The 25,922-nt window shown below is 53.6% G+C and overlaps 1 protein-coding gene and 1 pseudogene across 1 annotated transcript; both read right to left on the bottom strand.

The window, feature by feature from the left end:
* The window catches only part of LOC132494220 (centrosomal protein of 78 kDa-like), a 134,271-nt pseudogene that overhangs the window by 27,215 nt on the left and 81,134 nt on the right, over nt 1-25,922 (bottom strand).
* Nucleotides 99-24,168, bottom strand: LOC132493263 (BCL-6 corepressor-like). The gene is given in 15 exon segments (XM_060103612.1): nt 99-540; nt 1,966-2,122; nt 2,800-2,945; nt 4,098-4,264; nt 9,150-9,404; nt 9,719-9,900; nt 10,482-10,649; nt 10,652-10,708; nt 11,165-11,410; nt 15,925-15,987; nt 16,801-16,987; nt 18,175-21,016; nt 21,963-22,041; nt 23,361-23,490; nt 23,646-24,168. Coding segments are annotated over 12 exon segments (4,563 nt in total). The 5' UTR covers nt 20,818-21,016; nt 21,963-22,041; nt 23,361-23,490; nt 23,646-24,168; the 3' UTR covers nt 99-248.

Raw genomic sequence — 25,922 nt, 5'->3', positions numbered from 1 at the left:
AAGAAACAATTGTTCCGAGTAAAAACAAACATATTCCAAAGCATGTGTACGTTGAAAAGTAAAGAAACTTTATTAACAACTTCATAAAAACTGACTTAAAATTTTAAAAAGAAGAAAACATGTTTTGAAGTCCTTCCGACTGGAGTCGTGTCTCATAGTGTCCTTTCTTTACAGAAATAGTCGTATTAGGACACATATGCACAAGGATTAACACCATGACACACTGTACACGGCGGGCCCCGGCGAGCTCACCAGTCGTCGTCTGAGTCCAGGTCTCTGGGGAGGATCCACTCCACGGATGAGCCCAGCAGAGTCTGAAGCTCGTTCGTGAACTCCACCAGATCTAAGAGCTCCTTACTTTCTGGATTACAGGACTCCAGGTCTTTGGGGCAAGAGAATAAGAGACTTGCTGACACTTGCCGGCAGAACTCGGCCTCCGCGATGGTGACGATTTCCACATTTGGGAAATTGCAGCGGAATATGCAGGAGGACATTTGCAGTTTCTTGAGCAGGTCTGAGAGCAACAGCCAGTTACGAGGCCTACACCAGAGAAAGGACAGTGGTTTGAGTTTCCGGCAAAATTAGAGGCGCTCCCAACTATGAACTACCCGTCTCCTGGCGGTGAAAGGGCCTGCTACTTCCACTTTGATTACCCCACCCCCACCCCACTTCTCACTGTCCTTAGAAGATCTACTTCTTCTTCTTTTTTTTTTTTTAATTTTATTTATTTATTTTTGGCTGCGTTGGGCCTGTTGCTGCGCACGGGCTTTCTCTAGTTGTGGCTCGAGGGCTCTAGAGCGCAGGCTCAGTAGCTGTGGCGCACGGGCTTAGTTGCTCCGTGGCATGTGGGATCTTCCTAGACCAGGGCTTGAATCTCTGTCCCCTGCACTGGCAGGCGGATTCTTAACCACTGTGTCACCAGGGAAGCCCGGAAGATCTACTTCTAGCGGGGGAACTCTGGACTCATGTGCATGTGTTAAGAGGCCACCTAGGGCGGATCAGCCAACTTAGACAAAAGCAGGAGCAGCACCCCTGAACCAGCCTCGTTGCAGGCCACCCCAGTGCTGCCTTGGCTCTGGCCACAACTCAGGTCACCCCTCTCCAAGTAAGTGCACCCCGTTCTAGTCACTGGGGAAAACCAGTCTGTATGCCAACCCAAGGGAGATGGCAAACACCTCTTTGACCTCTCCTCTCCTCCGGCCCTCACGGAGAGAGCATGAGAAACACTCGAGGTCACCTGGCTTTCCTTTCCTTTCCCACACCTCCAACCCACCCCTCAATGCTGCCGGGACTGAGGCTTTTTCGAGAAGGGAGGTGGTACAATCCTTCCTGATACCCTGCCACGCTTTATGATCTCTATCCCGAATACAATGTCACCACAAAGGCAGACACGGTCCCAGCCTCAGAGTCCAAGGAGGATGCTACTCCTTAAGCACCGGGCTCAACACACAGCAGAGCAAGGTCTCCTGATGTGTTCACTCCGAAGGGTTGGTCATGGGGCACAGTGGCCCGACCGTGGGGACAAGACTCGATCTAAGCAAATCTGAAGACACATAAGATCCCAGGTGCCACATACGGCTTTCTCTAATCTTATACGAGAAGAGGGTACACATCAGTATCGTCCCGTGGACCTCACGCGCCTTGGAAGGCCCCTATGGTAGCCGTTTGGGGAGGATCCCTTCCCCAAGAGTTTAGTGATTGAAACTGTGCAATTGCAGTCGCTGACTCCCGTGTCCTTTGGGCTCTAGGGGTGTGTTCCAATGAGGGCAGTTGGCTGGGGAGCCCTCCCACCCCCCAAACTTTTCTGGAAACGTTCCACTGCATTATGTGAGGTCGCTGGACACTTGGTGAGGAATTCACTCACCCCCCAACCCATCCACCCTCATCTGCTGAAGGGGATTTCTAACTCCTGCCACCCCACAGAGCAGCTGGGCTGGCTCTCGACCACACGCTGGCCACACTCACCCCTGAGCGATGGACACCTGGACGTTATAACACGGCAAAAGGGGGTCTTCGGAAAATTCAGATTCTAATAGGTCACCATAGGCCTCGTTGCTGTCGTCCTGGTCCTCCGGTCGTGGGGGATTTGCTAAAACATCGTAACCACTTTCATCATCTGGTTCTAACCGGGGGGGCAAACAAGAGAGAGGTCAGTAAGCTGGAGCAAGATTCCAGCTGTTCGCCAAAAAGGATTCTGGAAAAATTCTTTCCCAAGCAAGTCCTGCTCACAGTACCACCCCCACCCCCACCCCCACAAGCCCAACTGAAACGAACAAGGCTGCTCAGCACACACACAGCTGCCAGAGAACTCCGAAGAGCAACCGGGGCTACCGTCGTCAGGAGCCTGCAGGTTATTTAAACAGTCTGGAGAGAGAGGGGGAGGGAGAGAGAGAGAGAGAAACAAGATAACGCCTGCTGGTAAGAGGCAAATGCTGCTGGAGTTCGGGAACATCTCACGCTGGGGCTGGTGTCACCTCCTGACAAGTCCCACTGCACACGCCTCCAGGTATCTGACTGAAACCTCCCCACGCGTCCACCCGCCTTCCTGAGGGACTGCCCGCCTCACCGCCCCAGCCTGCCAAACAAAAGCTAGCCTGGCTAGCTAAGAGTTTTCCAGCCCCCCACCTTGCAAAACTCAAAGTATGTATCTCTTCTCTGACAGACTAACGTTGGGCCGCTTTTCCCAGTAAAGGGTCACTTAGAGTAAACGGGGGGTGGGGGTAGGGGGAACCCAGGTGAAAGGCTATGAAGTCACCGTCTAAATGCTTGAATAAGACCGTGTCTTGGCCTCTGCCGTACCTGTTAAGAACTTCTCCAGAAGTTCGCTGTGGTTCACTTTCTTGATGGTTCTACCTGAGTACGTAGCCAGGGTAGGATCAGCACCGTAGGAGAGGAGCAAGCGGACAATTTCGAGATGATCATTCTTGACAGCATCGTGGAGAGGCCTAGGAGAGGTGCGGGGGATTACACCTGTGCACGCGACGCTTGCTTCTACGGACACGGGGCAAAATCGAGCGTGTGCGGCCAAGCCTCGTAGTCGCGCTATTTCACTGAGGAGGTGAGTGTACGGTCGCTGCGACAAATTACTCTGTTATTTCAACACATAACCCTTTACTGGACAGGTGAAGGGACCATCTCAGGCCTAATTCTTCAATGCAAATCTCTCTTAATGCATGGCCCAAGGAGGAACTCAGGCCACGATGAAAACGTTTCCAATGAACTTAAATAGTGACAGACTGTAAGAAGGTAACATACGGCGGGGTGGGGGGAAGAACCCCAGCACCACGGAAGCAGATACGACAAGCCATTGTTATACCATTACAAACAAAACCCAAAAAGTGCAGTTTGTAAAAGAAACTAGGGGCAAAGTGGAACCTCTCCTGAAACCAACTTGGAGATGAGTGATCAACCCTCTCGCCCAGAAGCAGTCGACAGGCAGGGCGAGTTCTCAGGAGGATACAGAGTCCTCCTGCCCGTGTCCGCTGGGGTCAGGAACACTGTCCGCAGTCCCATCCAGAAAGGATGCTATTTGGAAACCATGAACCACCAAATACCTTATGGTTTTGCTCGTTTTATGACCGTCAGGAAAGCCCCAGTGCCCTGCCTCGTGGTGGCATCCCAGGTACAACCAGGAAGATGCTTGGGCTGACTCAGACCTGGGCCTCTGGCCAATAAACCGAGGTCAAGGACAGAGTGGGGGCCAGGCCCGGGGATGTGGGTGGACACGGCAGGTCCTATCAAGCCAGTTGCCACTGGACCTGTCTGTACTCCTGCAACTTTCAACTCACATTTATGTTCAAGATTGAGATTCAACAGACGCTGGTGAAGAGTCCAGGGTCTTAAAAGAGAACACCCCTGATTATTCATGCAGGCTCAACATTTTCAGGGACTTCTGTCCATAAGAGCGTCACAGACTTTTAAAGTTCTGTGTAAATTTGCCAGAAAGATCTGTCCGATTCCATTCTAGAGGACTCCGCCATCAGTGTGCTTACATGGCACTCACTCTCCATCTTTCCTTCTGGGGTTCCCCGCACACCCTGAGAACCACTGCCTATGCCCCAGCAGGGTCAGGCCAAGAGCGCAAGACCGTCACTGACCCGCTTCCATCCTGGGCACTGCAGTTGACATCGGCGCCATATTCAAGGAGGTGTCGTACGATGTTGAGCCAACCTCTTGCACAAGCCTCGTGCGGGGCACAGTAACCCGCGTAGTCGCGGTGGTTCACATCACAAATCTTGTTCTCCAGGCAGTACAAGACCACTTCCTACGGGGAGAGGAGAGGAGAGGAGAGGAGATACCATCAGACCACCATACAGTGAACCTTGTAAGGGTGACCTCCCCATAGCTTGCCGGGGCCCACTTTCAAAGGCATACATCCTTGGGGCCAAAAGCCCACCATGGCGTGGGCAGGCGGCAGGCATCCTGCTGGGGGGCGAGAGTGCGTGAGAAGGGCTTGGAGATGCAGACAGTGTTGTCTAAGGCTCTGCTGCACCAGTGGCCTGGCCATGGGCAAGTTACCCTTGAACTTCTCCAAGCTTCCACAGGGCTGCTGAGAGGACGCATTCGGATAGCGATGAAAGCCCTCAGCCCAGGGGCCGACGTGACCAGTACAGAGGTGTCACGGCTGCTAACATCTTAGATGACACATTGCCAAGCACAGACCATTCTCACTTGATGGGTCTGTTCAGTCGGTGGCAGTGGACGATAACACAAGTTTAGATCAAAGTATGGATGACCAACACTTAAAGAGAGCTTAAATCAGCCGGAGAACATTCCCCAGCTTAGAGAAGCAGGGACACCCAGGTCAGCTACATCCTCGCGCCCCCTGTTAAGACCCCCAATCAGAACCTGGGCCTCAGATGCTCTTGTCTGTATGTTAAGAAGAGTTAAAGAGAAGCTCTCTCCCTCCATCCTCGAGGAATGACACAAAATGCCTCCAATAACCCCACCCTCTATTTTGCCTCACTCCACCCTCTCGGGGCAGAATCAGTCTAATATTTTCATATTTACTCAAGTTAATGACAGGAACCTGATACACCACAGGCTGCAACCTCCACATTTCAAGAATCAAGTAAAACGTTCACCGCCCCACCCCCCACCCCGGAATGTTCTGTGTCAACACTGTGCATTAGAATCACTGTTATTAACCTTCTTTCTTTGGCTTGTTAAAATATTAATATGAACCACTCCCAGTAAGCAGAGCAGGAATTTATTCAATGTTTTATTACCTTAAGAAAGTTTTCAGACACATCGAAAGCATATGCCACCAGAAAACACGTTACACTGTTTAAACTGGGTAAGTCGTGCCCAGCAGAGAGCCGGCAGGTTCTGAGAGCTGGGAGTAGGCAGAACGTGCATGTGGCCCAACACATGGTCTGCAGGGTAAAGGGGGATGCGATGGGGTCAGAACAGGCCTCCTTGTGACATCTCTCAGGTAACTCATCTGTTAAACCCAAACGGGTGTCATTCTAGCCGCCCACAAGTGCGAGATGGGTTCTGTAAAACCTTTTATGCCCTTTGGAGGACACGCCAATCAAAGGTGACCACTCACTTGGGAGCGAACTAGAATCTTCCATTTCCTTACCACGTGAACCCAATGGGGCATGCTGGTAAACCTGGCCATCGGTGCCCTGTTACTTCAGGTCACTGCAGCAGCTCCCTTCCAAAACAAGAGGAGGAAGAGAAAAGGCACGCCCACGAATGCGTTTCTCCGTTTACATCCCAACCTGCCAGAAAGCCCACAATCCTCTGGGCTCCCAGGCCACCTGCCCCGAGCCCTGGTATCCAGGATACCACATGAAGCTGCTGCTCTTTTAGCAGGCCCTCACTAGCCAGACTTGAGTGGACGGCTGCAAGCTAATGAGTTGTGTGCCCCAGCCAGGGAGAGGCCCTGTCACCTGGCTCTGGGATCAGGTCTGAACGCCACCAACTGCTGTGCACACATCAATTTACTCAACCCAGGGTTTATTTGCCGTGACAATCACGGCCTCCGCCTGGAAACCTTCATCACTACTAGGGCAGGTTCAAGGGTACCTAGAAATGAAAGGCCGTCCAAGCTGGTGGGTAAGTCAACTCTCTTCTCCTGGAAGCTGGCAGCACAGGCAGCAGTAGCCCCACGGCCAGGTCAGACCTTTTGCCACGGGCTGTCCTAACTCAACCACGTTGATCCCACTGTTTACACAGTGCTTCTCATTTCCCCAGATGAGGACGTCTTCTGTCACCCGCAGGAACCCAGGAGATCGCAGGAAAGGAAGGTAGTACTATCCTCATTCAACACTTGGAAACTGAGGCCCAGAGATATTAAACCCCAAGTTCAATTAACATGAAGTACTAGACCTATAACTCAGGTCTTTGGTACCTGGTCAGCTGGGAAGATTCAAAAGGCCCAAGAGGGCCCCAGTTAGAGGGATGCAATCCAGCTGTGACGAGCATCCCACAGGCCTTCTCTGTCGGGGGTCAAGTGGGCTAACTACACTCTCCTAGCTAGGAGGGTGATGGCCTCTAAATGGATGGCAACCATCGCCACCAACACTTTCTCTAACTGAAAGGTGAAGAGGCGGGGCGAGTCTGTCGACGCAACACATTCCTTGGTTTATTTTCTCCGCTAGAAATAAACGGGAGTGTCTGAAGGGCAGCCCAGCCATTCCCGAGCAAAGTCAAACTGCTTTTGTCGGACAGCTCTCTGTTCAGCGGCTATAAGCCGAATGCCATTACCCGCAAAATGTAACCATAAAGGCCATAAGCCCGACGTTGTTAGTTAATTAAATGCCTCATTAACTTTTTAAAAAACATGACTTATTCAATTCATAGAAAATTTAACCATCACCGCTAAAGGCACAAGCATGTGGTTGCACACTGGCGTTTTAGCCTAAGAAATAGAAGCCTTTTTCCCAGGAGGGAAAGGTTTGAGGTCTTTGGCCACGCAAGTGATCTATTTAACGCGGATCTGAAGCCAGAGCGTGTTTCTAAACTTCCAGAACCACATTATCATGACATAAAGCTCAGACAGCCTTTATACTGCACATGGTATCTTTGGCTAAGCAGAAGAAAATAACCAAGAATGCTGAAGACAAAACTTCAGGAAAACCCTCCCAAACCACACCCTTATCTGCTTAAGCAAACTGTCCTTCAATTTTAAAAGGTTGAAGCTGCCACATCTCCCAACTGGGCCATCATCCCAACGTTTAAAATTCTGCCCAGAGAAATCCCAGGAAGTTGGATTCAAAGTTGAAAGCGTTCATCTACTTGTCACAATGCTCAGCATCAACACTGGTGATGTGTGGAATCTACATATTGAAATTTACATTTGAAGAAAAAAACAAATCTGACCCTAAACATTCCCAAGGCTTCCTGTGCAATCAAAGGCCAGGTAGCCTAAAAAAGTATGGATCAAGTGCCCCTTGGTCCAGGCCTCAGAGCCACCAAACCAAAATGGAAACTGTCTTAGAGGACCAACGAGGGTCTTTTGACGTCTCTGGTCCCAAAGGGAGGCTGCTGGAAATGATGCCAAGTTCACAGGTGGGGCTCGGAGCCCCGCCCTCCACGGCGGGTGCAGCAGCACCCCGCCCCCCCATCTCCAGCATTTGCTGGAAGCGGGAGTCTGCTTTCTCAACCCTAACCCAAAAGTTGGGGTTAGGGGTCTCCCCCCCACCTCCAGCGTTTGCTGGAAGCAAGGAGACTATCTTCTCAACCACGGGGGGTCTAGCTCAACACTATGTGCAACATCTGCTCTGTCCTCCTAGGCGCCCGCTCTCAGCTCTTGGGGAACCAACTGGGTGCTCCTTGGACTTCACCTGCAAGTAACTGCGCTAACTACCAGAAAGTGCTCTCTAGCTAATGGAGAGGTCTCCAAGAGACGTGTAGATATAAACAACAGCACATTCAACCCACAACAACAACAAAAAACACCCCCAAACTAAGCATAGCCCTAGTGCTTCCAACTTCCCACCCACAGTCATGCCTTAGGGCCAAGGCAGGCACACTTCGAAGGGCTCACGGCACTATGGACCGGGGTGGGGGCACATGACGGGAGATGGGGGACAGGGGCACAGAGCTGGCTGAGGGTGTGGGCGCCAGGGCTCCGGGCCAGCCTGGGTCCTGCCACCCCAGTGCTCAGCCACACCTCCACGCTCAGCCTGCTGCACCGCATTTTACTGTCACCATTCAACTCCCAGAGGGCTGATGCCAGCACAGAAAAATGCCTTTGCCCTGTGGGCTATTACATCACAATTGCTACTGACAAGTATGGTGGGGGAACTGCACAGGGCATGGAGAGCCATCTGTCTCACAGAGGTTTTGAACTGTAAAAAGGGCAATTCCAGTGTGAGCCAGTCTTGCTGAGGAGCGTGGTGGGCTGTAGAGCACTGCTGGATTGCTACCTGTACGGGTATCAGCTAACCCCTCTGAGGCTCAGTTTCCTCATCCGAGAGTGGGCTAGTACTCGTTACTCCCAAGTGAAGATGTTAAAAGGGTGAAAGGAGTTACTACAGATCACACGGGCTTAGGCAGATATCAGCTATCTTTCTATGTTGCTCTAGCAATAGAGGCTATCACTGTCATCAGCCGTGCTGGGTTGGGATACAGCAGTGTGGACAGGGAGTTTTGTGCAAGACTCAACCCCTGCTCCCCGCCCATCAGCCCTCGGCTCCCGTGCCCTCTCAGAAAGAGACTGCTCAGGTCTGCCCCACTCCCACCCCTACTCTGCACAGACACTTCCCACCCGCTACCCCACAGGGGCATCACTCTGCCCCAAACAGCACAAGTTAGTAGAGCTAATAACTACTCTCCTTCTTGCTATTCAGAATCCAAAAGGGCTCATTAAAATTCCCCTGGTCGCCAAGCCCTGGGTTAGGTCAGATTTTGTATCAGAGATAAGTGAGCCAGACTGGCCAAAGCAGCCTACCTGCCTGAATGGGAACGGAACATCAGAGAGGCCTGCCTTTCTTTTCACACCACGACTGAACAAGCCACCAAAGAGCCCGCAGTGTGAGCAGGGCCAACGCAAACACCCTGCTGGAACACCCAGCCCAGCCCGCCACGTGGAGGGGGCTGGGCTCTGAGACCCACCCCCCATCCCCAGCCAGTGTGTCCCCCACCCAAGGAGCAGCAGCCAGCGGATCCTGATCCGGGGCACCCACAAGGATGCTCACCTCGTAGCCAAGCCAGGAGGCCTGCTGTACGAGGGTCTCGCCCGCGTTCTTATTGACAATAAGTCTCCGCGCTTCCGGTGGCATCGGGCGGGACTGGGTGGTCTCTGGACGGGAGCTTGAGCATGTCAGCTGCGAGGCCTGGGAAGCTGGTAACAATTGCTGCAAACGGTCCAAGGGCTTCTGGTCCTGCTTGGCTGGCGAAAGATCATAGTCGGAACTGGGCTCAGGCCGCTTTCAAAATCTCCGGACGGTCACCTATCACGAAACCAGGCAGCGCACACATTTCAGGCTGTCCTTCCTCCACCCGCCTGGTTCGCCTCCTCCCTGAGTTACAAAGGAAAGCACTTTTCCTCCTCTCTGTTTGAGGGAGGTGGGGCGCAGGCGTTGCATTTTTACTAGCTGGAAACTTCACCACCACCCAGGAGACAGGTCCCCTAGGAAGGGGCAGGGACGTTTTGGGGGTGGGGTTCAAGAAAAGGAAAGCTCTGTCCCCAGAAGCAGAGAAGTAGGCAGGCGGGATGTGCCTGCATAGGCCCGGGGGGCGGGGGAGAGCCAGGGGCAAGAGGTACCTTGCCATCCGCATTGTCCACGTAGGAGTCCCCTGGCAGCAGCAAGCCCCGCCTGGGCTCCTGAGGGATCAAATGCTTGGTTTTGCACGGTCGCTTCCCGGATGGTTTCTCGCTGTTGTCAGTGTATTTCTGCGGCAGGGGCGAAGGCTGCCAATCCATTTCTTTGTCCGTGAACAGCACATCTGTCAGGGGGAGAAGCAGCGGGCGTTACACAGTTGTAGCCGGTGAGGAGAGAAAAGCCCATTGTTAGCACTGATCGTTGGAGCACCTTCAGTTTTTAAAGATATACCAATTATGTTTTCAAAGCATTAATATTTTAATTATCCCACATTCAACCGGCAAATAGGCTAACCCACGAAACGCCAAATGGCAAGTCGCTTCAAAGGGCCGCAAGACAGGGCAGAAGCCAGCCCTTCGTGCGCTCCCGTCCCCACCCGTGGGGGGCCTGGCTGCTCGGGACAGGGCGACTGGGGATAGCCTGAGGCTGGAATGAGGGCACTGACAAGCACCCGGGGTCACCCAAGACTTCCCTTCCTGCCCAGCCGCGGGCTGGGTGATGAGGAGCAGCCCAGGAAGTCGAGCTCCCGCCTCACTGTCCATTCCATAAGGAAGTGTGCAGGCTGAAAGGACCTCATGAAGAAAACTCCCCGCTCGCCACACACTACTCTTGTCAACTTGGATGGCGCTCAGGTCCCCTCCAGGGCCGTTTCCCACAGAAGGCGGGTGATCCACCCTCCAGGAGCGCCCCCCGCCCCGTGCGTACCTTGTTCATTGTCACTGCATTTAAGGGACTCCTCCAACCAGCTTCTGTTGCTTTTGGCCTCTGCCCTTTTCCTGCCAGGTTTCTCTTCGGAGATGCTATTGCCCTGGGGGGTGACCGCAGGCTGAACCGCCTGGGTCACTTCCTTCCTGCCCTGCCGGCCAGGTTTGCTCTCTGCTCCCGCCGTTCTCTAAGGTGCAGCAAGCGGCGCTGCTTTCTGGGATGGAGCCCTGTTAATTCAATGCACACCTCAGGTTGGTCAGCTCACTATAATGTGGCTCTTCTAAGTGGTTAGAGGAACTATTTGTCATTTCCCTCTCAGGCCAGTCAGCTAATGGAGGAATAACTACAAATTAATGAAGAAGCCCCCCGGGGCGGGGGGGTGGGTTGGGGGGAACAAACTGTCTTACACATCACTAACAGGGGTGGGGGAGGGGAGGGGTGTGGTCACTGTGTTGGCTGGAACTTGTCACCAAGTCTCGGGAGGGGGCCTATTTGCCTTTGGCCACCTTTGGGCTCCAGCTCCGGCACCTGGCTTTGGGGGGGTGGGGGGTGGGATGGCGGTGGGGCGTGGGGAGGTGTGAGTGGCTCCCCCCAGGGCTCCAGGGTGGGACTGGAACTTTCCACTGCTCCGCTCCAGGACTTCCGTAGGGTGCCCTGCGAGCCCGAAGCCAAACCGAGCTCACCTTTGGAGACCCGTCTCCGCTTGGCTTTCAGCAGAGAGTCCTCCGGGAGCACAGTGGTCTCAGTGTGGTTCCTATTGCCAGAGACCTTGCGCTTTCTGTTCAGCCGGAGGGTGGGGCTGCGTGACGCGTCCGGGGCCGCCTGGTCGGCGGGGGACTCTCTGGGGGGCTCCGTGTCCATGTCCTCAGGAAGATCACTGTCTTCTGGGGCTTTGAAGGGGTCAGGTTTGCTTCCATCATAACACTCCCCTAGGGGAGGGGAGACAACCCGGAAAGGAGGGAACAAAGGTCACCAGGAGCAGGCAGGACCCCCATGCCCAAGGCAATCTGCTACCAACAGACCACCCCCCTTTGGAGACCAGGGGCCTCACACGCCGGAAGCACAAAACCCTCAGAAAGACGTCCCAAAGGAAGGACAGCTGAACACAACCAGCAAAGAAAGCAGAAAATGAGGCGTGTAGCCCACTCACAATCCATCCTTCAAGGGTCAAGGTGAGGCATCTACACCATCCGTCTATAGGCATGTGAGATCACTCCCTAACTGCTTAACTCTCCAAGGTGGCTTACTGTTAAAGGGGGGGTGAGTGACCTCACAGTAAGATCCAACCAATCAGGGCAGAGCTACAAATGACTATGGAAACAACTGCTAGTAAACAAAAAAGGCTGATGTCATCAAGAGACCAAATAGCCCCCAACTGCCATCTACACAGACATAGCACCAATGTTCACTTGGGTCAGCAGGGCCGAGGGTGAAGAAAAAGGGGAGGGAAAGAATGGTGGGAGGCTGGGAAGCTGGGGAGACCAAGGCAAGAGGAGCCTGGCAAAGGGAAAGGAAAGGCTTCCTGGTGCACACACAAGGGTCAAGGGCAATTTCAAAGAACTCAACCAGATTGCTACAAGTCCGTCTGTCCTCTTGCCACACCCGTGGGGGGAAAAGCATTTCACTGCCATCGAGGGGCTGCTCCTACTTCCTGTCTAGGAAGAAGGCCCTCAGTGACACCAGTCACCCACCTGGCACGTCTCCACGCCTTCCCTCCCAGGCAACAAGCATCTAAGGACATTTCAAAGACAAGACTCCAATCCCCTTCATGGGGGGTGGGGGGCAGGGCTGAACTGCTCACACCCCAGCTCCGCCTGTGTTGCTCCTGCCCCCTCTGCTCAATCTAGCATCCACTTGGGGCTTTTCCTCCAATCACCCCAGCCTAACATCACTCCTCACTTTTGCTCTAGCCAAAGAAACAGTTCAACTGCTTTGCTAGTCACATTGTTTCTAACACACAAATAAATTCCATAATGATCACTGTGCTGTTAAAGAGTTCCCTGAAGATGACCCTGTGTCCATCACCGGCCGGGGGTGGGGGTGGGTGTATGAGTTTGGTATTTCGTTAACACCTGAGCTAAGCTCCCACAGCCCGGTTTTTCTAGATGAAATCATGGACACACCCCTCACATGCTGCTCGCATTCCTCCTCCTCTCCCTAGACCACTTCAAGTATCACTCCCACTTCTGCCCAGCCGGCTGGTCCCCTGATCAGCCTCTCTTGGGGGCATTCCCAGCATTTAATGGCAGCCAGTTGTGGGGATGAACCTCACCCTGGCCTGGGCTAGCCTGACCTGTGTTCTCAAAGGTGGAACACACTTAGCTTTTCTCCAAGGCTATCCCAAGGTGGGAGAGATCCCCATCTACTCTTGCCGGAATGGTGGAATCACCCCAACCGCGAGGGTCTCCTGTCATGGCAGCAGGAGAAACCCCAAACTCCTGGCCTGTGCTTACGGGTGATGCAGCCCAGGCTACCGCAGGCCCGGTGAAGACGGCGTGCTGCAACTCTCACTCCGGCTGCTCTGTGACCCTCTTAAACACTCGGGCAGGAATGGCGCCGCTTTACAACTCGGCCCCCTTCACTTGTAAAGTGGGAATGTTACTGCTAGCCTCCCTCCAGGGTGGGCTTCATAATCACGGGCCGGGCTCAGCACAGAGAAAGGCTGGAAAAATCCCTTTAACCAAAAGATGCCAAGACTTTCAGACCAGCCTGAATCTCAGGCCTGAAATGTAGGAAATTTTAAGAGGTGAGCCCTGCTGGTTACACCATTGGACTTCTCTGGTCCAATCTGGTCCATTCAGCCTTCCCTAAAAGCTCCGTGGGAGGGGATCCATGGAGGAATGGAAGGGCTACCTTAAGAACCCTCATGTCCAATTTAACGTTTCTTTTTCCAAACTAGGTCCATCCACCCTTCCCCCAACCCCGGAGCCTTTTAGGGCAAAGATCTCAATTCCCCTCGGCTAAGGCCCCCCAAGACCTTACGCTAGTGTGACCTTACCCAGGCCAGTAATAACCCTGAAGGACACCCACCCCGACTGCCCAAGATGCCCATGGCCACCAGCTATGGGGTTGAGGCTCCGTGTGTGTCACTTGGAGCTTCTCAAAGACTGTTCTAACCACGACCCACAGGAGGATGACCCTTGAGGGCAATGGAGATGGGGAGATAAATAGATACACGGGGATCCTAACCATCAGGCTTTGCCATCATTGCTACTTTTGGCCCTTCTAAAAGTGGGAAGCCATGTGCCCTTGGTCACCCAGTCTAAGCAAGATGTGAACGTGGTCCCTGCAGCATGGTCCTATGACTCACAGCACATATATCCCAAATGCATTATGGTTGTACCATAGCATCACCTCACAGAAGCATCACCACAGCAACATTTACAAGTCACTGTGGCAGCAAAGCACCCTCACCACTGTTGAGCCATGCCCAGTGAGGCCTAAACAAGGTGAGAGGGTTCTGAGTTGCTGGAAGGCTCCCCAGGATTAAAATCCCCTTCTCTGTAGCTTAACTATAGCACCTCCAGTCAGGGCTAACCTTGTTAAAAGTTACACCCGCTACACAAGGAGTGCAGGGGATCTCTGTTCCAAAGTAGTTTACAAACGTGCAGGTGCTCAGCTGGAAGAGAAGTTCCCTGAGCAAAGAAGTTTCATGAAGTCCCTCGACTGAGGCTTCCTCCAGCTCCTGGCCAGGCACTGCCACTGAGCAGGTCCTAGGCCTGTCCCAGACAAGTGGTTCGCAAGGGAGATGGTTACTCCAAGTTTGAGAAGGAAGGGACCAATGCCTCCTTGCCCCGCCCCATCTTCAAATGCCACTGAGGGTTCCTAGTGATGAACTTCCAAGTCTGAGGAACCTCCAAACTCATTTGGTGAACTTCCAAAATAAAAATTTCACTCAGCCACCCATGTGATCATAAAGAATAAATGAGTATCTCGGCCACTGTGTTTTCAAGTTAATTCCTTTTTTTAAACAAGCCCCTAGCAACAAGATGCACCCGCACCAGGAAAACCAGGGCCGCGCAAACAGCACCCACCACCTTGGAAGCTCCTGGGCCCTCCATGGGTAGGGGCTGCCTCAGAAGGGGGAAGGCATCTTGAAGGCGTCCTGGACCCTCTCTGTGACCCCTGCCCACCCCAAATCCCCGCCCCAGCTCCCATGTGCTCACAGCTCGGCTCTCGGCCACACCGACACCCATGAGAAGGACCTGAGCCCATATCAGCTCAAGACGTGATGGCCCAAGAACAAGAAGGCCCGTTCATATCCAGCTGAATGGAGTGAAAACCTGTTGGGCCTTGGACGTGGAGGCCGCAGTAAGAACAGTGGCCCCTTCAGGTGACCTTTCCTGACCAGCTATTTACAAACCCCACGTCTCTACAAGACAGAGGGTGGGTGGGGAACCCACCTCCATTGCCCCAATCTTTCAAACGGAGCCCCTCACCTTCCCCAACCCTTCTCCTGCCCTCCCATGGTGGCGATTCATGGCTCACTGGGCCATGTGCCGGGTGCTCCAGGAAGAGACCCGTCGGTCCGTCTGAGATTGGAGGCAGGCGGTGGGGGGAGGGGGCTTTCGGAATCATCTGGGGCTCAGGCCCTGCCCCCCATCAGCCACACCAAGTTCTCGTCTCCACGCTCAGCCGGAAAGACTGGGAAGGACGCACACAAACGTCTCTGGGAAGAAGGGCGGATGAGGCCACTGAGACGTGAAGGGCAGCGGCCACCCTGGATTTCGCCACGTTGCTGGAGAAAAGGGAGAGAAGACTCGAGGCCGGTTAACTGCCCGCTCCTTTCCTCCAGCCTCCCTCACCGTCCACCCACAACAGGCAGATCCCCTCCTCAGAAAAGTGCAGCCCCGTGAACTTGGCTTTGCCCACTTTTATCACATCTCTCTGAGAAACTTCCCCAGGAGCTGAGTTATGAGGCCACTCAGGAGGGTAAGGGCTGCGTTTCAGCTGTGAGCACAGGCAAGGAGGGAGACCTTCTTGCTGCTTCACTCCAGGGTGGCCTGGACCCTCCGTTTTTCATTCCAATCCCGAGGGGGAGGAGCTCGGAATCGTCTACTCCAGGCACATCAAGAGCCCCATCCCTCGGGTCAGGCCGCCACTGACTAGCCCCAGAAATCCCCTTCTACGGGAGCCACGTAGGACAAACCGGTCCCGGTGTGGCTTACCCAGAACCCTGGCCACAGGCCTTTGTCTGACCCCAAAGATGAGCTGGGGGAGGGCAGTGCTCCAAGCAGCAGAGAGAAGCACACGCTGCTCCTGACCACAATTTTCCCGAACTGCATCAGGCACCCACGACCTAAGCGTGCGGGCGAACGCCGACCCTACGACTGGGTCCAAGGGCCTGGGCCTCCCAAACGTGCCCACCACCCCCGACTGTCCCATCTCAGAAGGATTTCACGCCCACCCTGTCCTCGACGTTCACCTAGGTGCCCTCACTCACCATCACCGGTGAGGTTTCTGGGGTCCGGAGCAGGCTGCAGGCCACAGGCCACAAGCACGCACACTGAAGAAAGCGGGAGAAAGACCTCCACTTGCTGCCAACACATCTCATTAGCCCAGGAAGTCTCGAGGGCAAAGCCCGAAGTCAACCCCAGTGGGGGAGCAGCTGATGGGACCGCAGAGTGTGACTCGAGGCAAACACTAGCCTTCTCTCCAGTTTGGCCTCCAAAACCGAATACAGCCCGTCTGGTGGGAAGAACGGCCTCGTTGATCCCACGCCCTCGGAGCGTGCTGTCAACTCCTAGTGACTGCAAACACGCCTCTGCCTCAGAGAACAATTCTGCTCCTCTTTCTGGTGCCTTCATCAGCCCTCATCTCACTTGAACGGAACCTCTGCCTTCGGAGGGAGAATCCGAGGACTCTCCACTCCCTCCCATAGGAGACCGTCACTCTGGAGGGTCTGGCTCTGGCTGCAAGTGTCATTCCACTGCTACCAAAAACCCGTATCCGTACCTGCTACAAAACAGAACACATACCTGCTACGCTGGAGGTCTTGCACTGCCATTGCTCTGCTCTACTGTATCAGACTATTACCAACTACAGGACTAGCATTTCTCCGGAAAAAGGAGATGCGTGCCAGGAAACAACATTTCATAGGTGCTTCACTCCTGGATGCCGCAACGCTCAAAAGGACAACCAGCCTTGCAATCCACAGCTGGGAAGGGTGGCCAGAGCAGCCCGTTCTCCGAACAGCCAGCACCCAGACGCTGGGCCCTCGGAAGCGTATTGTTTCCTCTCACCTCCCTCGGCACTGGGAGCGGAACCGCCCCGTTCCCACCGACGTGGTACCACACGCGAGCCGCCTGGGTTCACTTACATCTCTCACTGTCGTTCTGGTCGGCAATGGCCTCCTCCAGGGCGACCGACTTTGGCTTTTTGTCCTGACTTCCTTTCAGCCTTTTCCAGTCAGCGGGGCTGAATTTGCACACCTCGGAGTCTTTGGTCGTGGGGTGGCCACCTTCTCGCTCTTTCATCTCCAACTCTGAGAAGCGCATCACTGCACGCTACAAAGAGAACGGAGATGGAAAAAAGACACACCTTACCACCAAAGCTATTTCACTGCCCTTACCTTAAAGGAAAGTATCTTCAAAGAAAAGTTTGCCCAAAACCAACCACAATTTATGATACAACTGAGATATTTTAAAATTGAACGATAAAAATGTAAGAGTGTCTATGTGTAACTAGTCACACACTCTTTCTTCGTAAAGCCATATGTATGTAGAGATATATGTGGTGTGTATGTATAGCCATACATACACTGTGGCATAGAGACAGACATTCTCTTTCGAAGGTAAATAAAACAAAACAAAAACACAACGCAAAGAAAGCAAAACAAAAACACAACAGAAAAGAAAACAAATGCACAGTGAATAAAGACGACCATGGCCCACAAACTTCCCTTTGTATATTTGGAAATGAAATGTAACTCAAAAGGTTTATGTAAGATTCTAGTAATAAAAATTTGAAGAACGGACCTCACAGTAAGCAGCGGGTAGACATAAAATACTGTCCTCTTGTAATCCTTCCATCTATGTCATTAAAATGGGCACTCAATGGATCATTTAGATAACTTTAGATAACATTTTTATAAGCATAAGCCAATTTTTTTCTTAACATTGCAAAACACTTTGGCTTTATTTGTCTTTTAATTAAAAGTAAAATATCTTAAGGAAATTCCTATACAACATCTATCATTCACTAGCAAGGTAAATACATACTCTATCCCTTTAAGCAAGGTTTGCTTTTTATTATTTTTGTTTGTTTGTTTGTTTGGTGGAAAAAAAAATTGCACGAATCTCACAGACATGCGGCCGTTACACACCTCCACCAAGTATCACATAAGGCATTCTAAGCAGCGCTTTTAGGTATATTTGTTAACGTACAGTAACGGCAGAGAAATCAAAGCGATTGATAGGTAAATGTCATGCAGTCTTTTAGACATCCTTCGCAATAATTAAAACTTCCGTTATCAGCATTTGAGTGGAGTTCGCTTAAAATCTACAGAATAACTTAAAGTATCCACTTACGTCCCCTTACTGGACACATTTCAAACATTTAAATTATCCTAAGCTTCATTAACCAGATCAGTCCGGTGTCCTGCCCTCTCATACCCCTGGCCCCCTCCTATTCACACATTAAAAAAACCTGACAGCTGGTCAGGCTCCTGAAATTCGGGGGAGGGGGGGCTCACCTGCAACGCCCGCTGCTCCCGGCCGAGCTGACTGGAGTCTGCGTACAGTCCGGTAGCGACACGCTTGAACCGGTCACCCACGTAACCAGCGGAGTTTGCGATTCTCTTTGCCAGCTTAGATGGCTTCGGTTTCAGAACTTTGCCATCGGTTGATCCTGCCTCGTCAGCTCCGTCTTTGGTGTAGGTGGGGGTGACGTCCACACTCGGTGGGGCACTGCCCATGCAAAATGGTTTGGGATCCTCTTGGGTTTTCCCGAAAGTGACCGCAGAGCTGTCGCTCCCCAGGGTCGGCTCCAGGAATGGAGTCGAGACCGGCATCGCCAGGTTCTCCTTGTTGGTTACCGCTGGAACATTCTCCTTGCTTAAGCCTGAGACTGGCTGGCCCGGAGCCTCTTTGAAAGTATAGGCTTCGTGGAAGTCACTGATGCGCCCCAACTCCTCTCTCAGGGCAATGAAATCCCGGTGTGGCTGTAGAGCCGGGTCACGCGGGGGTTTGGTGGGCTCGGCACTCTGGCTGACACTCTCAGCTGTGAAGCCGGGTTTGGACACGTTAGCGTCGGTTTTCGCATCTGGCTCTTCCCGGAGGAGGTCTACATAGACAAGCTTGTCACTCTTGACGACGGTCTTCCCTTGATTTCAGCTGGGGCTGGGCTTTAGGTTCTTGTCCGCGGGGACTTTTGGATGTAACTTGGTGCTGCCGGCTTCCAGCATCTCAGAAAACCGGTTCTGGAGGCTTGGGTCCTCGTAGCGGGTCCTCTCGTGGGACCGGTACCTCCTCTCCGGTTTCTCCTCTTTAGTGATCTCGATGGGCGTGTGAGGTATCAACATGGGATGCTCCATGCCCAACCCCAGCGCGTCCTGGTAGGTCACAAACTCTGGCCCGCCCGTGGGTAGCCCATAGGGCAGTCCCGGCTTTGGGGCAAGGTGCCCAGGAAAGAGACTGCCATTGGGCAACACCGGATGAGGGTAGACAGGGCCTTTGCCGTGTAAGGAGAGGGGACTTATGGCAATGCCCTCGGGCGCTGGGTAAGGCAGGTAACTCCTGGGGTAGGGGATTGGTGGGGACCTGAACGCCTCGTTTGGTGAGAGAAATACTGAGCTCGGCGGGAGGCCATTCTCATTCGCTTTGAAGCTCGGCTCTGGGTTGCTGGCTTTGGCGCCCCTGCTGCCGGTGCCGCCGCTGTGCTTGGCAGGTGTGGCCGGGGGCTGGCCCACGTGCTGGATGACGGATGGCGTGGTATCCACGGAGCTCCTGCTGGTCTCGCTGCCCTCGGCGGTGGCATTTGGGGCCGGCGACGCAGAGGCTGGGCGGCCGGCGCTCGACACCGACCCCGAAACGTTAGTGACCACGGCGTCGGCGGCGCCCATGCGGGGACACGAAGAACTGCGCTGCTGCGGGATGGCCCAGTCCAAGGCCTTGTTTTTCAGCGGCAGGCCTTTGCCATTGTTCTCTTCGTTAGGACTTGGCCCGGGCACCACCCAGGACGAGGGAGCCATGCTAATGACCTCAGATCTATAGATAGCACAGCCATTTCCTGGAGGAGACAGAGTTTCTTTCGGAATCTCACTTCCGGAGAGCACTAGGCCGCTTCCAGCTCTGCTGTGAACCAGGACGGTGGGAGCCACCTTTTCCATGTGGTCAGCTTTGGAAGCATCTACATCCACCACTTTAGAGGACAAGTCTAGTGGCTTATCGGTGACGCCTTTGGTAACCGTCTGCTTCTCCAAGAGAGGAGGTGAGCTGCCATCTTTTCTGTCTTCGCCTGCTGTTTTCCGGGTGTGCCCGGGAGCTGGCTGGGTGCTTTCGGCTCCTTCTGGAGCCTTTGGATACTTGCTGCTGCAGAGCCTGGCCGCGGGGAACTCGCTGCTGACCGTCATGTATGGCTTCGACAGGGTGACCGAGGGCGCGGTGGAGATCCTGGCACAGTGCTTATGGAACGCGGAGTAGGTGTCCGCAGCGGGCTGGGAGGGAAGGTGGACGCGGGGTGAAGGCCGAGGCGAGGGGGGCAACAGGAGAGCCGTGTCCCCCGGCAGGCCGCTGGTGACCGCCTTGGCAGAGGGCACCCTAGGCTGCTTACTGTTCTGGATGTGGGGATACGAGTGGGAATCGACCGGGTTCCCAGGACTGACGCCCATCTTCCAGGGCAGGCTTTTGTCTGCGCAGTGGACCAGAGGCGAGATGGCGGGTGAGGCCGAAGGCGTCGAGAGTCTCATGGGCGAGGCCAGGGATGATGGGATGTGGGGACTGATGTGGTGAGGTGGCGGCAGGTAGAGAAATCGCTCCCCATTGGTACAGACCGGAGAATACAGCGGCTGGGCCACGCCGTAGGACTGCTGAGGTAGCAAGGCCTTGTACCTGTTCAGGGAATACTTCTTTGGCGAGTCGAGGAAAGGGTAGATGGCTGGCGTGGCCCCCTCCATGTAGGGATTGACCCAGGGCAGCCGCAGGTAACTAGCACCATTGATGTTGAGCGGGCTCTGTTTGTCGCTGGCAGGTCTGTCCAAGCCCAGTGTTTCTGCCGTGGGGACAGCACTTTTTTGTATTCCGGGTGGCGTTTTGTATATAGCACTGAAGCCATTTGGGGGTTTTCCGGAGACAGCGGAGGCCTCCACCGTCTCGGGTGTATTCGGTTTGAACTGCATCTCTGGGTTTCTTTCGGAAGAAAACCCCAGACCACCTATGGTTGTGGCAGCCTCCCGCCCTTTCTCTGAGCCCAGTCCACACGAGCTAGAATAGACGATGTTTCCGGGGACACGCAGCCCTTCCCGGATCAGGCCGGTGCGTGCGGTCCATGCTCAGCGCTGCCAGGCCATCGATCCGATGGGCCGTGGTCGCGTCCACCTTCGCAGAAGAAGAATATGGGTGTTACCGAGGACATGCCTTCAAAGCAGCCCATCCCAAAGAGAAACCGCGGACTAGCTCAATAGGACATCAGCCTCAACATCTGAGCCGAAACGGCTAAAAACTGAAGGATTCACAAGGTCTTTGGCCCCCTCCCCGCTTATCCAGAACCCTCCTCTGCCTGCCGCCTCACCTTTGTCCAACTAGTGTCCTCAAAGCACGGAAAACGTTGGTCCCTTTAGACTTGAGGCCCCTGCATTAATGCAGTCATCTATTAACTCTGGAAGATCCCCCTTCTCAGCAGAAATTCTTTGCTGCAACTGAGGTGATACCAACTCCACTGCTCTCAGAACCACCCTCGTGGGGTACAGAACTCGGACTCACCCTCCCCAGGCCCCAGTCAGGTTAGGGCGGGGCGATGTGCACTGCGTTTTTCCCGGATGGAGCGGGGAGGCATTCTTTAACATAACAAAACCCAACCTTCAGGGGGACGGTAAGGAATGAAGGACTTGAGCTGTCTCATTTCTAAATCAGTAAAGAGGCCACGGGTCAAACTGTAGTTGTGTCTTTTGACTTCCTCTCCCTGGTATCTGAAGACAGCTCTGTTTCATATTTTACTGGGAAGGGAAACCCTAAGGGTCTACTTGGAGGCTACACATTTATCCAGCTGGGAGCACTGATGTGGCACGTAGCTTATCGAAGAAAAGGCGGCACGTATCCCACCAGTCACCAGGGGACGAGGACGTAAATGGCGAGCACAGCCAAGAAAGCGAGCCAGGAAGAAATTGGGTGAGGCTTCGTCCTGCGGCCTAGGCTTTCTACTCAACCCTGCCCTGAAACACCCCGCCCCGCCCCCAAAAGGCCCTTTAACGGTATGCAAATGAATGCACGATTGATTACAGATCACTGATACTCAGCACATCAACAGAAGCCATTAATCTCTTACCACGTTGTGATTCAAGGGGTTTTCTTCCCTTAGTTCCAGTACGGCCTTTGAAGTGTCACCTTCGTTTACAGGAATTTTCCTATTTAGAAGGACACACCAACTTCATGAAAGCATTCCTCACTTAATCCATCTTTCATAGATTGCCCCAGAATAGACCAGTTTCTAATAACTCCGTTTTTCCAACAGCCCTTAAAAGAAAAAAAATCCTCCCCAATGGCCCATATTGAAAGTTGTCCCCGAATGGTGATTCAACGGGACTGGGAAAAACAAAGGAAAGGCAGGGCAACAGGGATGTGAAATCACAGATGCTACGTCCTCGAGGTGGGTAAGGCAGAAATTCTGCACAACCACGTCACCCTCACAATTTTTCCTCCAGAGAGGCCGGGCAGGACAGTCCGGGCTCTGCTGTCCTAGCAGACCCTTATAAGCTCTACCTGAGGACAGGAATGAAGTAATACAATGTCCAAAGCCAAAGTGGGGACCTCAAGGCTGGAGTCTGCGAGCTGGCTACATCAATCACTTCTGTGTCACTCGTGAGGACAGGCTTTCAAAACTTTTCCCCAAACAAAGTTAGGTACCATGTCCTATGAAACTGGTTTCCATGGTGATAATGAAGCCATATTTGACTGCCTCTATCAAAATGATGGGGGATAACACACTAATATCATACAAATGTCAGCTGCTCCAGGGGAAGCCGCACATCTGTGCCAGGCTGCTTGCGGCTGCCCCTGGAACTTGTTATCAGAGAGCATCGATAAAGAAAGTGCTTGGTGCCAACTTCCAAATCCCCAGGATAAAATCACTGACAAGCGGCAGAGAGAAGTTTCATCATTACCCGGAAGAGCAGCTTCAATTATCTACTGCTTAGCTGCCTCTACCCCGCACTCCAAAATTACTGATGAGGAAGCATAACAGAGCTGCCGGGTGACTGAAACCAGAAGCCAGTGGCCTCGCTTAACAGGTGGCGGAGGACGCAGAGAAACCCTGGGCTTCAATGGTGTGAAGGGTGGCTATCGTCCCATTTATTACTGAGCAAACTATTTGTTTTAAAAGCACATCGAAGGCCGATCCACCTGGGCCCACACTCCTGACATTTAGAGTTAAAGCAGCATATAGACTGGGATTAATTCTCCTTCGTAAATATGAAATAATAAATTAAGGATGAAAGTGCACTGAAAGGCCGCTTTAGGGGCTAACCTCTTAAAGGGCGGCAATGCTTCGCTGAGCCAGGTTGCCTGTTAAAACTGTAAATCAAGGGCCACCAGCTAGGCAGGAGATCTCCCCCCTACCCCCTTAGGGCCCACTCTGGCTGTGAGGACATGAAGGGGGGGCTCTGCTCAGGAGCCCTGAGGAAGGACCCACGCTCTCCCCAGGCCTCAGCCGGACACGCGCATTTACCTGTCGTCGCTGATCCCACACATGCGGACCCTCTCGCTGTTCATCCAGCTGTGAACATTCCCATACGGGGGGGGCGGGTGCTGAAAGCATGTCGTCTTCTTGGATGGCAGCTTTTCTTCAAGCGTCTAGTCTGTTTAAAACAAAAAGAAGCCCAGGAGGTTGAATAAAAAAGGAGCCAAAGAGGGAACAAGAGAAACCCTCCTTCTAGGCACTTCATACAGAATGCACTTGGGAAGGCAGACCCTGCTCCACGTTCTACAGATGGCCAGAAGCAAAGGAACACACCTGAGCCAGAGGTTCAAGGAGGGAGGTGGAACTTCCCTGGCAGGAGGCGCTGGGGATGCAGAGAGTTCAAGAGCCACAGGCCACACCATTCAAGGTACAGCACATGACACCCTTAACCTGCCCTTCTCCCTTCTCCCTTCCCCTTTCCCAGCCTTTTGGAGAACACACTTGGATCGAAAGTGGACGGTGCTAGATTCCAGGGAGCCCCACATTGACTCTTCTTGTGGCTGAAAGGATTGGGGACAGGGGTGGGGTGTGGGATAAAAGGCACAACAGTCCGGTGTGGCGGCCCAAACTACGACTCACTTCCACGGCTGCGGTGCGTGTGACTTACAGATGGAGGGGTAAAAAGAGTCAGTGGGCTGGCGAGCCACCCCACCCGAGCCCTAGATTAGATTAAGCCCCAAACCTGGGTGGTTTGGCCTGGGAGCTGCAGAGGGAGGCGGCTGAGTAATTCAATGACGCCTGCTCGCTGGGGACCAGCAATCAGGAGCGAGTGCAGAAATCGTAGCAGCCCAGGCTGCCGGGCTGGGGCTGGGGCTGGGGCTGCAAGATTCCGGCCCGCGGGGAGCAAGCAGAAGCCACCCGTTTTCTGTCTAGCGGGAGGAGGGGGGAGGCTGCTGAGGCACAGGGGAGAGCCCCGCCCCCTCCTTAACTTCCCGGCCCACCAGCCCCACCCACACCACATTCTAGTTTGCTGCATGAGTGAAGGGTCAGGACAAGCTGCATTTTATTCACAGGATTATCACGGTGCGTGATTTATCCTCGTGCAGGATTTTAATTGCTCTTTGGAGGTTGAGCCGTTTCTTTTGACTGCGCTTCAGCTCCATATCCTGCTGTTAAATGCTGGGTTAATAAGTAGGGGAGCCTTTAATGCCTGGGACCGATGGCCCTAGGCAATTCCCCTGCTCACAGACTCCCTTGTCCGGGGCAGGGTGGCGGGGGAGGGCCCCCCCCCCAGCCACGGGCTCTTTACACAGGACCCAAACCTGAGTGTGAAATCACTGGTGTGCAGCTCATGGGGGCAACTTTTCTTTCTCCTCCCTCACACACCCACCCACACAGCTCCCGAAAGCCCAAATGTTCCCCAAGTCGACACATTTCCTTTGTTAGCAGGAAAAAATACGCAAATGCTTGCTTTTACACTTCAGCACACGGAGCTGACTGCCAGGTCTGTTGGGTGGGAGCCACCAAGGACTGGGGACTCTTTTTCCGAGAGTGACTAGGGGTGGGGTCGGGGAGCACCTGGGAGACCTGAATCCCAAAGCCAGCCAGGCTATCCCTCTGCATTTCTTTGTCCTAACACAGGCTTTTGTCCACCAGCATCCCCCATCGGCCCCTATACAGAAGAGAACACCATCTGTTCATCAAGAGCCCCACGCCGCAGACACACGGCGCGTAGTTAGAGCTCAACAATGAAGCTGGAGGAGAGGCAGGGATCTCCCAGTTGTGTCCGGCCTGGTGGGATTCTAGAGAAGCTATTTCTTTAGGAAGCATCCCTTTCTTTAGACAGACTGGGGCATTTCCAGTGGCTGGCCACAGTGCCCCGAAAAGGTGGACTCAGATGGACTTGGGCATCAAGGAAGGTTCTGTTGGGGGCTCACGGGCTGTTCTTCCATGTTTCGAACATACAAATCAAGTTGGGGGCAGGCCACCACTAGTGCAGGGCCGACCAGAAGGCACGTTCAACAAAGTGTCCCCTCCCTAACCCCTGCAGCCCCTTCTACAAAAGGAAGACCAAAAGGAAGATGTCCAGGGAAGCCTCATCTAAAAGGTGGAGGAACAACATTCCTCGGTGCAAGTGTCCTGGCCGTGGCTGCAGCGGGAGGAACACACCATGCCACCCCCTGGCTGGGTGTCATGATGAAATTTGGACATTATACCAGAAGCCAAAGGGTCACTCCATCAAACCCTTAAGAAAAGGATGAGGGACGAAGCGTGTGTGCCCTCGAAGCCCCAATCTTCTTCTGGTGCTCCAGTCTTCAAAACTTATACAAGCTGCCTCTTACATGTCTCCTTCAGTTGTCACCTTGGGACAAGGACCTCTGAGCACCTGACTGAGGAAACAGAAAGGCCCCTGCCACAATCATCCTACTGAACCCTCTCCCCTCCCCTCAAAAAGGGCCAGCAGCCCCCTTCCCTTGAAAGGGCTTTTCTTTAGAAAGGATGGCCTGGACTTAGCATGAGAGGGGAATGCACTTTAGAGACACCTGGGACCATGGGGTGCTTTCAAAGCCTCTCCCCGCCCTTCCAGGTCTTGACTGGTGGGGTTTTCAA

This window comes from Mesoplodon densirostris, chromosome 7, assembly GCF_025265405.1.
Source record: "Mesoplodon densirostris isolate mMesDen1 chromosome 7, mMesDen1 primary haplotype, whole genome shotgun sequence".
In the NCBI taxonomy this organism is placed as follows: domain Eukaryota; kingdom Metazoa; phylum Chordata; class Mammalia; order Artiodactyla; family Ziphiidae; genus Mesoplodon; species Mesoplodon densirostris.
Note: the sequence above shows the minus strand (reverse complement) of the source record. Positions and strands in the feature narration are given on the sequence as shown.